Source organism: Diplotaxodon limnothrissa, linkage group LG5, assembly GCF_057381915.1.
Source record: "Diplotaxodon limnothrissa isolate DT_005_m linkage group LG5, D_limnothrissa_male_GT1.1, whole genome shotgun sequence".
In the NCBI taxonomy this organism is placed as follows: Eukaryota; Metazoa; Chordata; class Actinopteri; order Cichliformes; family Cichlidae; genus Diplotaxodon; species Diplotaxodon limnothrissa.
Window position 1 is genome coordinate 11,417,969 of NC_140600.1, and position 12,371 is coordinate 11,430,339.

Below are 12,371 nucleotides of genomic sequence, written 5' to 3' on the forward strand. Positions count from 1 at the left end.
TCCATCAGTGAGAACTTTGAAGATGAAACGAGGCTGGGTCTTCCAACATGACAATGATCCAAAACACACCGCCCGGGCAACAAAGGAGGGGCTCCGTAAGAAGCATTTGAAAGTCCTGGAGTGGCCTAGCCAGTCCCCAGACCTCAACCCCATAGAAAATCTGTGGCGGGAGTTGAAAGTCCGTGTTGCTCGGCGACAGCCCCAAAACATCACTGCTCTCGAGAAGATCTGCATGGAGGAATGGGCCAAAATACCAGCTACTGTGTGTGCAAACCTGGTAAAGACCTATAGTAAACGTTTGACCTCTGTTATTGCCAACAAAGGTTATGTTACAAAGTATTGAGTTGTATTTTTGTTATTGACCAAATACTTATTTTCCACCCTGATTTACGAATAAATTCTTTACAAATCCTACCATGTGGATTCATGGATTTTTTTTTCACATTCTGTCTCTCACAGTTGAAGTGTACCTCTGGTGCAAATTACTGACCTCTGTCATCATTTTAGGTGGGGGAACTTGCACAATCGGTGGCTGACTAAATACTTTTTTGCCCCAGTGTATGTATGTGTATGTATGTATATATATATATATATATGTGTATAAAAATAAAGGCATGTGTACACTTTACAAACTCCGTATGCACTTCTGCAGCAGAGCTTTGTTGTTTCTTCTTGTCAGACTGATCAGTGTCAATCATTTGTGTACTTATTTTACTTTCTTTGTTTGGATTTTGATTTCAGATTAGTTTTGACCCCATTAACTCCTTTCTTTGGTCACATTTCTCTTTGTTTTGTCGAGTTACACATGATTGTACTTATTTACACCCTTTGATAAACAAAATTTAATTTAACTTGCTGTAACAAAGGAACTTTGGGATGCATTATTTTAAACAGCAGAATTCAGCGAGCAAAGCAGGGAGTGCGATTTCATATGTAAATATCACTCTGTTTCCACACTTCCTGTCCGGTCAGAAGTACTTGACAAAGTTGTGATGACCTACTCGACCATCCAGAGATCGATCAGCTCCTTCAACCAAAACCATTCTCTTTTACACCAAAGCATTTCACAGAAACTACAAACTGATACTTTGTTATAAACATTAAGTATTTTTGCTTTATGCAGATTGCAAATTTATCAACATTCAGTTATTAATGTGCAAAGAGTCAGTCTATACGAGTCACGAGTTTAACATTTTGCGTTAGAACTATGTTAAACTGCATCGTTCTTTTAAAAAGATTGATTTTCTTTACAGAAGCCCTCTCAGTGTAAAATATTTTGCTGTGCAATGCAATACTTATTCAGGAATCCATTTACTTTCATTGTCTCATTTCTAAAATATGGTATTGTTTTGTAATTGGAAGTTTTCTTTTATCATTATTGTTCTTCTTTATGTCACATAGCTTAAGTATTTAAGAAAGAAAATAAGCCCACAAACTTTATTTCTTTATGCCCTGAAAGTGGAAACCGTTTCCAGGTTGACTAGAGTGTGATACTGAAAATACAAGAAAAGCCTAACAGAACACCAAATCCTTCACGTCTTATTTTCAGTAACTTGACAGCAGAAGCGCCCCTCCTGCTCGCATCCATTTTGTACGATCAAACTAATCATTCTGACAACGCAGCGCACCCGCTGATATTTACTGACGTGTAGAGAACTGCACACAGGCATCACAGCTTATGAACAGTAAATAATTGGAGAGCCAGAGCCAGGAGTGTTTAAATAGAAATTTGTATTTTATATCAATATCAACATCAGAGAAAAAAAAAAAAAAATCTGTAATATACATCCTGTAAAATAACAGCTTATCTTACCTCCAAAGAAAGAAAAACAAACCAAATGATCTCCTGCCTCTTTTTTGCACTTCATTCAAACTTCAAGATATTTTTTTATTTTTTATTTCTTTTTCTCCTGAAGTAACAAAGTCTGGACATAAGATGAAGTTGTTTCCTGAAAAATAGATGAGATATTGATATGTCTTAAAGTGGATGTTTTTTTTTTGTTTTGTTTTTTTTTCTACATCACAACAAAACATGCGTGTGTTTTTTTTTTCCAGTCCTCTCCCCACTGCACCTCACTTTCCCACTGTGGAACAATCCATCTCATGTCCATAACCACCCAAAGCTTTTACAGATCCAATGATATGTACCCATTTACCATCAGAATAATATAACACAATGTAAAAAATGTACACCAGAAACCTCAGAAACTATACATGTGGAAAAACATCTTTGGATTGCGCATGTTGAAAAGGTAGATTCAGCAAGCTGATAACAGTCGAAACAGAACATCGTGTGAATAATAATAATAATAATAAAAAATAAAAAAAAGCTGGCCTGACAGAGCTGCTGCTGCTCCTGGGAGGGGGGAACACTGCTGATGACGTCAAAGCTCAAACCTTCAACGCATCAGATACTCGTCGCAAGTTAAAAAGTGCCTAAAAAACGTAATACATAACCTTATTGTTTTGTTTCCAAAATTAAAAAGCATTCTGTAAATGAAAAAACAAAAAAACAAAAAAAAGGAAATCAGATCAGCATTGACCTATGGGACACAAAAATACAACCAGGTCTCATACTTTGTGCAAGAACGGGCCTTTAAAAAGCATGTTTGATAATATATTGTAGAATATTTACAATTCATATTCACAGAGAACATTTGAGACATCTAATACTGCAGTACCATTTGTTTGCTTATAACAGGGATTATGATGCTCAGGTACAGTCTAAAGCATAAAGGCAAGAGTTATTGCTCCAATCTGCATAACATTGGAAGCTTATAGCTTCCAATGACTTTAGAATGAGGCGCATCCAAAGGATAAGGAAGAAAAAAAACAAAACATTGTTGTGAAGGCATTGAATCTCTAGTAAGGCTGTAATGAAGAAATATTGCATCAATCTCTCACCCCCCGAAACAGAAGCCTTGTGGTAAAGTGCAGCCACAGCCAGTTGTACCGTAGTCCTGTTCTGCAGTCTGGCTGTGACGCTGAATACTGCCTGACAGCTTCAGGTCACACACAAACGCACGTGCAAACACACAGCCGTATCGGATTTCTGTATACATGTGTGCGGATGAAACCTAGCACAAATCATTTGTCCTTTCAGCCCACACCCTCTAGGGCGAGCAGCATGTTGTGCTGAGTTCTTTGTGTCAAAATTTATGCTGGGGGAACTCTACTGTGTGTGTGGTGAATGTGTGTGTGCGTCTGCGTCCAGTTCCTCTCCTTGTTCAGCTAAATCTGCCACAGCTGAAAGGTCCAGATTCTGTCATGAGCCACAGGTCCTCAGCAATACTTCTGCAAAAAACACACAAAGCAGACAGACAGTTACAAACGGAAATCCTCCGAGCAGCAGCTGAAACACATGTAAGACCCTAAAATTATCCACCTGGTCAGGTCCCATTGGCATTCGGCCCATCCCCATGGAGTTCATTCCCATTTGACCCTGCATCTGTCCTGGCATTTGAGCCATCTGTCCTGCACCAGCCCCGCTGACCGGCCCGGGTCCCCCCATAGAGTTGTTAATCATCATGGGTCCAAACTGGCCCTGATTGCCCTGCTGGGGGAACTGTTGAGGATAGGACCTAGACAAGGAGAAAAATGAAAAGTAAATTACCTCTGTAACTTGATTTTGAGAAGTGCTTAGGAACGTTTCTGTTAAGTAACACTTAAACAACTGATGACTAAAGGAAGCATGATGCAGCATACATGTTACGTGGCATTCCACCCTGCGGCCATCCTTTCAAGTCTCCAGATGGGTACGAGTGCCCTCCCTGTGGATTTCCCTGCATTCCTGGCATCATTGCATTCTGTGGTGGGCCTCCCATTCTTCCTGGCATTATATTTCCTGGTGGGCTGCAACCTGGAGTCATGAAGGCTGGGTCCCCCTGCTGGTTCATCCCTGCAAATAGTGCAACAGTTGTTGAGTGTGAAACTTCAGGAGGATATGACAAAGGATACTGACAGCTGGCTCTATCTCAGCCAACTCACCGTAGTTGCCTCCATAGTTGAAAGCCTGCTGTCCAGGCTGGTTCATGGGGGGGGGGCCCATTGGATTATCCATGCCTGTTGGTGCTGTGACATTAGGAGGAGGGCTGAAGGTACCTGCTGCCCCCTGACCTTGCTGCTGCTGCTGCATCATCATCATCATCCGCTGCCTTCTTAACTGCAACTCTCTGCGCTGAGCTAACACCTGGGCACTCAGGAAACCCGGCTGCAGAGAACAACAATGCTCAGTGTTAAACAGTGTTGGGTAAGTTACTTTAAAATAGTAACTTAGTTACATTACTAGTTACTTCTCTCAAAAGTAACTCAGTTACTTCAAGTTACTCGTTACTTTCAAAGTAACTAGTTACTAGGGAAAGTAACTTTGGTTTTACTCAGAATTCTCTTGTTAATGTGTTTCTTCCATAACTTTGCAGTCTTCTAGCTTGCTTACTTGCCACAAGTGCACTGTGCCACCTACCAATAGAAAGGATATGATAACGTGCATATTTCCACGAGAGAAATCCCACGCCTGGACCGTCATTGACTGCTGCCATGATTCTAGCCTACGTCACAGAGTCATGTGCGCCTTTTACATCCAACACAAAAACTGCAGTCGTGGTGCTTTCGATTGTACTCAGAACTCAGAAATTCTGCCTTCTGAATAGGAAGATGTAAGTAACACCAGACTGCAGATGAGCTGCATACAGGGCTGGACTGGGAAAGAAAATTGGCCCGGGCATTTTGACTAGAAACTGGCCCACCATTATAGGAAAAATCATAAAGCCTTTGAATGAAAACAAACACTGTTGTGACAGTGATGTACACTGTTTTGATGGTATATATGCATCAATCTATCAATCGTTTGTTGTAAGACTCAGATAATTATTTTTTAAAAGCTAGACATTTTAAATGAGAATAAGAAAGAAAAGTATTTCTTTGTGCCCCCCTTTCCCTGTTAATGCCCTACATGCCCCCTTGGCCACACTTTGCTAGATCCGCACCTGCACAGTTACCAGCTGTCAGCTACCTAAAAAAGGATCCTGGGGTTATTTGTCTCTCAGAAACAGTTCATAACTTCCCTTCAACTCATTCATGTCACCTAAAAGGTAAACCTGTTTCTCCATCACCTGCTCAGCTCTGATGCTTCAGTAAGGACATCTCCTGGTTTCATCTTCATGTTTCCCTCTCACCAGATAACCAAACCATATCATGACCAGCAGCTTTTTTTTACAGCTGTGGCTCCTGCAAACATCAGCTGATACTAGAAATTAATATTAAATAAATTCTAACAGCAGCTGATCAAGCTTAAACGTGCTGCTGTTGTTTAGCGCGACATCCGCTGGTTTCCTCTTTCGGCGCAAAGTGGGCGATAAACAAACAAGAGAGCCGATCAGCTGATCATTGATCAGTTTTCATGACTGAAGTAGAAACGGGAGAGGGAGGGGGGAGAATGAGAGAAGAAGAGGCAGCTGTGCAGCGTAAAGACACAGAATAACTCCAGCTTTGTGCCTTTTTCATTGTAGCTGAATTACGGGACAAACTGTTCCTTTTCACCTCAATAAGAAACGCGTAATATTTTCTCTGAATGCCAGACGGGACGGCTGGCAACTCTAATAACTTATGAACAAAATAAGGTTCAACATCATTAACTTCATAGCACCACCCAGCTGTATAGAAACTCCGTCATGCTAGCTAGCACGCAGTACGGAAAAAGTCAGAATAACGAAAATAAACTCCACCTAAGCTTGGTTTATATCTGACCCAGAGAGACTGCAGGTCATAACTTCTTACCTGAAGTTCAGTTCACACTTGGACCGGCGGCCGCCTCGGGTCTCTTTTCCTTCTGCGTCCCTTTTCCTTCATCCACCTGCTGCCTCCACCACTTGCTAATGTTACTGAATCTGTGGAAACTCCGCGATGCCACCACACGAAGTAACGACCCTATCTAAATCCCAGTAACGAGTAACGCGTTCCTGATTTTGGCATAATAACTAGTTACCGTGCTCGTTACCACAATAATAACGTAGTTACTGTAACGCGTTACTTAATAACGCGTTAGTCCCAACACTGGTGTTAAATAGGTAAGTTGGAGCTTTGCTGCCGTGTCGAGTGAACGCACGCTACATTACAGATGAAGTACTGTCTACATACCTGTCCACCCATGCCAGGTTGCATGCCTGTGCGTATGACAGGGTTTCCTCCAGGGGTACTTTCCATCTTTACAGCTTGTCGTGCCTGGTTCATAAACTGCCGGGTGAGATGAGATAAATACACCTTGTTATTCCTTTATACTATTTTTTCACATCCATATTTAACAAACATACAAGAAGACAGATTTCAAAGAAACAAGTTGGAAGCCTGGAAGACTACCTTTAAAAAAGTGTGTCATAGAGAGATTACCTGTTGTCCTTGTAGTCTCTGCTGTAGTTGAAGTCTCAGAGGCTTGTTGGCAGTCATTATGCGAGGTCTTGGCATGTTTGCGCGGGGGTTGCCTATACCCCCCATGCCAGGAAAACCCCCTGGCTGCCCCATCTGATTCATCATGGGACTGAAGGTTCCAGGAGACTGGCCTTGCATTGCATTGCCACCATATCCAGGCTGCATGCCCATCGAGGGGGGGCCTGGGTAGCCTTGGCCATACATGGGTTTTTGGTCCATGCCTAAGGAGGTATCAGGCCCTGGGAATGGCCCCGATGGTGGTGGGCATGGACCCTGGCTTTGATCTTGGCTGTGCTGAAGGCCATCAGGTCCCTGGGCCTGGCGTACAGAGAGGTTGGTTTGTTAGTGGACTAAACTTTACTAGAATTCCTGTGCATGTTAAGCCAAAAGTGGTTCTAACAATGGCACTAGTGAAGTTATGACTTAAGTGTGTCTCCTACCTGGCCTACGATTTCAGGGATGCCTAGAGCTCGGTCTATCTCCTGAAGAGTACTGACATCAGCAGCCTTGAGCAGAGAGTCCAACTGGTCTACAAGTTCATCACTTGGTCCTTCACTATTGGGCAGAGGCCCCAACAGTTCTTCCAGGGGGTGTGCAAATGGGTCCCTAAACACCAAACCAAAAGAACCATAACGAACAAGTTTTCAAAATGTCACCTTCAGAGTCTAATAATGTTAGCTGCTGAGTTCAGCTCGACATCTAATACAAGAGAAGATAAATGTGGGATTGGTGCTGAAGGTTCACCTGTTTATGTTATTCTGTGGTCTCTCCATTCCCATGGCAGAGTCAGGCCAGGAGGGCGACTGAGGTGGGGGACCGTGTCCAGAAAAAGGTCTCATGCCTACATTAGCATCACTGTTACCTAGAGACATGATAGAAATGCATGTATGGTTCACAATGCACTTAACAGAAAGCTTTTAAATAGTCATGTTAGTATGTTGCACACAAATTAAGGGCATTTTTTTTTTAGGTTCAGTCTACAACAGAGACATGTGACATACCCATATCCATGAGCTGCTGCTGCAGCATAGATCTGGTGTTTCCCGGTGCACTGATGGAGCGGTTTATTAAGGGTCCTCCCAGTGGACCAGAGCGACCCATGCCAGGGTGTCCTGGTCCAGCTACAGGGCTGCCGCTGGATCTCTGCATCCCCCATTCCCCTGGCCCTGCCATGGGAGGGCGCTGAGGAATACCCATGCCTCTGCCCATGCCTCCTGAATAACAGGAAAATATACAGAGTGTTTCATTACTGGGTGTTGTCAGTCAAGGGAGTAGCTTCTGTGTGCTAAAGGTGGTGGCTGTAACTAAAAATGTTAAAGTAACTAGAACTCAAAAAAAATTCTCATGCAGTTTATTCTGTTGAACAGGTATAAAGAGAAAACTTGGAGATATTAGATATTTTAGGAAGTAAGTGCTTAAGTTACTTGTAGGATTGCCTCTTGGTGGACACACACTCATGCCTGCAGGATAGCCATTAGGCACAGCTCCTCGGACTGGAACGTCCATGTTCTCTTGTTTGACCACTGTGGAAGAGGAAATATTTCTTCTTGTAGCCAGACTGCCTCCCATTCCTCCCTCTCCGCTCATGGGTTTGGAATCCAAGGACAAGGCTCTTTGATAGGCAACACGCGGACTTGGAAGAATGGGGGCTCTCTCTCCATCTGAAACAAATACAAAACCAGGTTTAAGGTCCCTTCACACTCTTCTGTGTATTACTGCTCAGCACTTGAGTCAAATCACATGATGCACTTGATTATACTGACTGACGTACCATGTAAACTGTCTGGAATATTTCCCCGTTTGTTTCCAGTTTCCTTCCCAGCTCTGGGATCTGAGTCAGGGAAGAAGCCGGGGTTGTTCCTGGGAACACCTAGAATGGTCTCCAGGGTCTGAACCATGAAAAAAAAAAACAAAAAAAACAAAACAAAACAGGAAGGATCAGAAACGATGTCTGAGAAGATGATGTATTTGAGAACATGCATGCAAGAGAGATTTTGAGCCTACCTCATCAGCTGGCTCTAACTTGACCTTGCTTTCTATGCTATGGTGATCAGAGCTGGTGACCCCTGGCCCCTGAGCACCTTTCCCATCCAGATCCTTTGGTTTTATCTCCCCCACTTCTTTAGAGTCATCCTTATTGAGGAGGTAGTGAAGGAGGGCATTGGGCTTCTCCTTCTTAGGGCTCTGCTGCTCCTGCTTTGATTCTGACCCCCTAACCACTCCACTGGTGGCAGGCCCTGGCTCTGGTGCCCCAGAATCCAAGCTGCTTTTTCCTGTGGCCTCAGCTGTGATGCGAGCCACTTCATCAGGAGTATTCCCATTCTGCAGGAGCTTGTGGAGAATCTTGTGTTTTTCCTGCAGTGACTGGTTATTTACATTTCCTGTGCTACCAGAGGAGGAAACAGCAGCATGATTGCCGCTTGTAGAGGATGACACTCCCGTAGAGGAGGAGGGACTGGTGACACCAGCTGTTGCATCTTTACTCTCAGGTGTGGAGCTGGGCCCGGAGCTTGCTGTGTGGAGCTCATCTGTAGGAGAGGTGAGGAGCTGCAAAAGCTTCTGGTGGCACTTTGTGTCGGGAACCCGTCTGTTGGTTTCTCCCACACCCAGACTTGCCTCTCTGCTGGCCTGACTGTCTGGCTTGTCAGGAGGGCCCTCACTGGTGGGGGTGTGTGGGTGCTGCTGAGATTGCTGCTCTCCACCAGTCCCCAGTGAGCTTCCTGGGCTCCTGGAGTCCGAGTAGGCTGGGAGGGAAGTTTTACAGGGTCCCCCTGCTGCTTGATTGGTAGAGTTGATGCTTGGGGAGCTGTCGGGCTTGTGAGGAGGAGGAGAAGTGAGTGGGGAAGGCATTGGATTGCCCACTCCCTCACTAATGGCTTGAAGGGCATTCAATGAGTTGCTGGAGAAGGTGGTAGCTCCTCCTCCACCTCCTGAGTTACCGGCATGAGTGGAGCTCATGGGAGAGTTCATACCTACAAAGGACACAACCAGAGTAAATCTACTGAACACACACCAAATAAAAAAGAAAGTTTTAACTATTTATAACTAAAGTACAGTTAACAAGCTGATTTCTTCTTTCCTGGCCCTATATGAAAAACGAAGTAAACCTAAAAACCGAAGCAAGTGAGGCCTACAGTTCATGGTGTGTTGCTTTTTGCAATCTTTTAGCCTGTTTCACTTTGTTAGGCACATTCTATATAAGCAACTTCTTGACTCAACAGGTCTGGCAGTAATCAGGCCTGGGTGTGGCTGGTGAAACTGAACACAGCTTTCCAAAAAATGTGGTTTATCGCCGTTAATTCATGATTTATGGAGAATATTACTTTTCACATGGGGCTAGGAAGGGTTGGGTCAATTTTACTGAATTTTAATGAATGAAATCATTATTTAAAAACTGCATTTTGTATTTAGTGTTGTTATCCTTGTCTGATTTTTCAATTTTACTTTTAAATAATTAATTTAAAACATGCAAGTGTGAGAAATATACAAAAAACAAAACAACAACAACAAAAATATTTTTTCATACCACTATATTCAATTTTGTTTTAAATTCGGCCGTTTCAGAATAGTTGGCTCATACCTCCGGGAGAGAAGGGGCTACCTCGGACTCTGGGGGAACCCACGACGTTGTGCGGAGGACAATTTATCCCTGGACTGGCTTGGGGAGGGCTTGTCATTCCCATCCCATACCCTGCACCTGCAGGTCCACCTCCAGGTCCATGGAACGGGGCCATCTGCTGATGCTGGTGCTGCTGTTGTTGCTGCTGATGCATACCATGATGGCCCATCTGATTCATGGACCCCATTTGGTTCATTGAGTTCATGGGGGAATTTATTGGATGTATGGAGTTCATCTGATTCATATGACCCATGTTGTTCATCTGATGCATGGAATTGATTTGATGCATAGAATGATGCATGGGACTCATTTGATTCATCCGGTTGCCCCCAGCGTACGGCGGCACTCCTCTTTGTGGCACGTTGCCCTGCTCAGTCATACCGTAGCCCCTGTTCATGGCCATCCCACCTCCTGGACCCATGTTCATCTGTTGGTTGGGGTTGTTCATACCCATGGTCTGAGGCCTCATGCCACCACCACGGTTCCCCCGATAACCATTATGCTCCCTACAAAAATACAAATGAAAACAGAACAACGATTAAGCTGTAGAAAGGAATGAAACATGATGAAATCATATTGTTCATTAGACAATTTGCACCTTTGCAGCAGGTGTGTGGAGAGGAAAGAGTGTGGTTCATTTGTGCTGGGATTCCTGCAGAGGTCACTTCTTGTTTGAGCTGTGACAGGGGTTCCATCTGAGAGTGAGAACCGGTAAAGAGGTGTCTCCGCATGGCCATTATGGAAAGCTGGAGCAAGAAAAAAGGAGAGAGAAAATAATGTCACTCCTCCAAAATAGCTGACAAAAAAAACTAAACATACTACGAATATTAAAACATCCATAGGTAATAAACCAGCTGCCATACAGTCCCCTCTTCAGCAAGACCTTTAATATTATAAAGTCAGCATAGAGATCATTCACTGTTTACTATAACCAAGGCACCCTGCATGGTCAATAACTATACACCCCAGAAAGTTTAGCTACATAGCTCATGTCTTTTGCTAGAGTAAGATTGTTATTAGTGTTGTTACCCTCTTATGTATGTACAAGGAGCCTTAACCTACAAAACAAAGATTGTAATAAGATGACATGCCTAAGAGCAACCAAACAAAAGATGTTACTGCACACATATATAGTAATGGAGAATCAGAAATGCATACCATCTTGGTAGTGGCGTTTGAAGGACCACGGCTGTCCCTCACTTCGATGGATGAACATCTGCAAGCAGCGTCTAACCAGGTCTTCCCACCCTGGGCGCATGGTCGTGTGAAGAGAGTTCTGCTGTTCAATTTCAATCAGTTTACCTACAACAGAAAATCCCAAGTGAGCTGGTGGTGTTGAGGAGAAAGAAGCTTTCGGTTTAGTCCATGTGTATATAATACAGACATTTCTAAATAACACTGCCTAACTGTTCATATTTGTGACATGGGTGGATTTATTCTGTAGCACCACCTACATAATTTATAATATTCATTAAATTTAAAATAATTGTGTTATGCACAGCTGCTGTGCTTAACAAAACACGGACACTGTATTGTACAGCTAAACAGCCAGTCACAATGAACTCATTGCATTGTCCATGTAAACTCGTTAGACATTTGGATATGGTCAAAACAACTTGCTGAAGTTCAAACCAAGCATCAGAATGGAGAAGAAAGGTCGATTGAGTGACTCTGAATGCAACATGGTTGTGGGTGCTAGATGGCCTGGTCTGAGTAATTTAGAAACTGATGTTTTACTGGGATTTTCCCACACAACTATCTCTAGAGTTTACAGAGAATGGCCTGAAATAGTCTATCCTTTTATGACCACAGCGTACCCGTATTCTGATGGCTGCTTCCAGCATGTGCCATGTCACAAAGTTCAAATCATCCCAAAGTGGTTTCTTGAACATGACAAGAAGGTCACTGTACTCATATGACCTTCACAGTCCCCAGATCTCAGCCCAACGGAGCATCTTTGGGATGTGGTGAAACAGGAGAGTCACAACATTGATGTGCAGCTGACACATCTGCAGCAACTGTTTGTTGCTATCAAATCCAAGGAAATCCAAATCCATGGATGTTTCTAGCACCGTAAAGCTTGAACTGACCAATTCTTCACGTGCCTTATATTGCCAGAAATCATGAAAGAATAGTGCATGACACACACACACAAAAACTTTTGTAATTCCTGTTTGCTGTAGAGCTTCAATATACTTCTATTTTAAAAAAATGAAACAACACAAAAGCAACAAAAAAACAGAACCCAAACCAAAAAACATTAAATAAGATGTCATCAGATCACAATCACTTTGATGTCAACTAACTGAAGCAGTAGAGTGTGTGTCTG

General features: G+C 43.2%; 1 protein-coding gene across 1 annotated transcript in view; it reads right to left on the minus strand.

Annotated features, from left to right (window-relative positions):
• Positions 1-1,797: 1,797 nt before the first annotated feature.
• ncoa3 (nuclear receptor coactivator 3) overlaps positions 1,798-12,371 on the minus strand; it is a 37,944-nt gene continuing 27,370 nt past the window's right edge. The window contains exons 9-23 of the mRNA XM_085353047.1: positions 11,201-11,344; positions 10,641-10,788; positions 10,004-10,548; positions 8,428-9,395; positions 8,195-8,312; positions 7,848-8,084; positions 7,425-7,637; positions 7,168-7,285; positions 6,864-7,029; positions 6,385-6,741; positions 6,136-6,231; positions 3,988-4,210; positions 3,706-3,898; positions 3,386-3,581; positions 1,798-3,294 (exon numbers count right to left, since the gene is read on the minus strand). Coding sequence (XP_085209173.1) covers positions 3,283-3,294; positions 3,386-3,581; positions 3,706-3,898; positions 3,988-4,210; positions 6,136-6,231; positions 6,385-6,741; positions 6,864-7,029; positions 7,168-7,285; positions 7,425-7,637; positions 7,848-8,084; positions 8,195-8,312; positions 8,428-9,395; positions 10,004-10,548; positions 10,641-10,788; positions 11,201-11,344 — 3,734 coding nt within the window. The 3' untranslated portion in view covers positions 1,798-3,282. The remainder of the gene's footprint in view (positions 3,295-3,385; positions 3,582-3,705; positions 3,899-3,987; positions 4,211-6,135; positions 6,232-6,384; positions 6,742-6,863; positions 7,030-7,167; positions 7,286-7,424; positions 7,638-7,847; positions 8,085-8,194; positions 8,313-8,427; positions 9,396-10,003; positions 10,549-10,640; positions 10,789-11,200; positions 11,345-12,371) is intronic.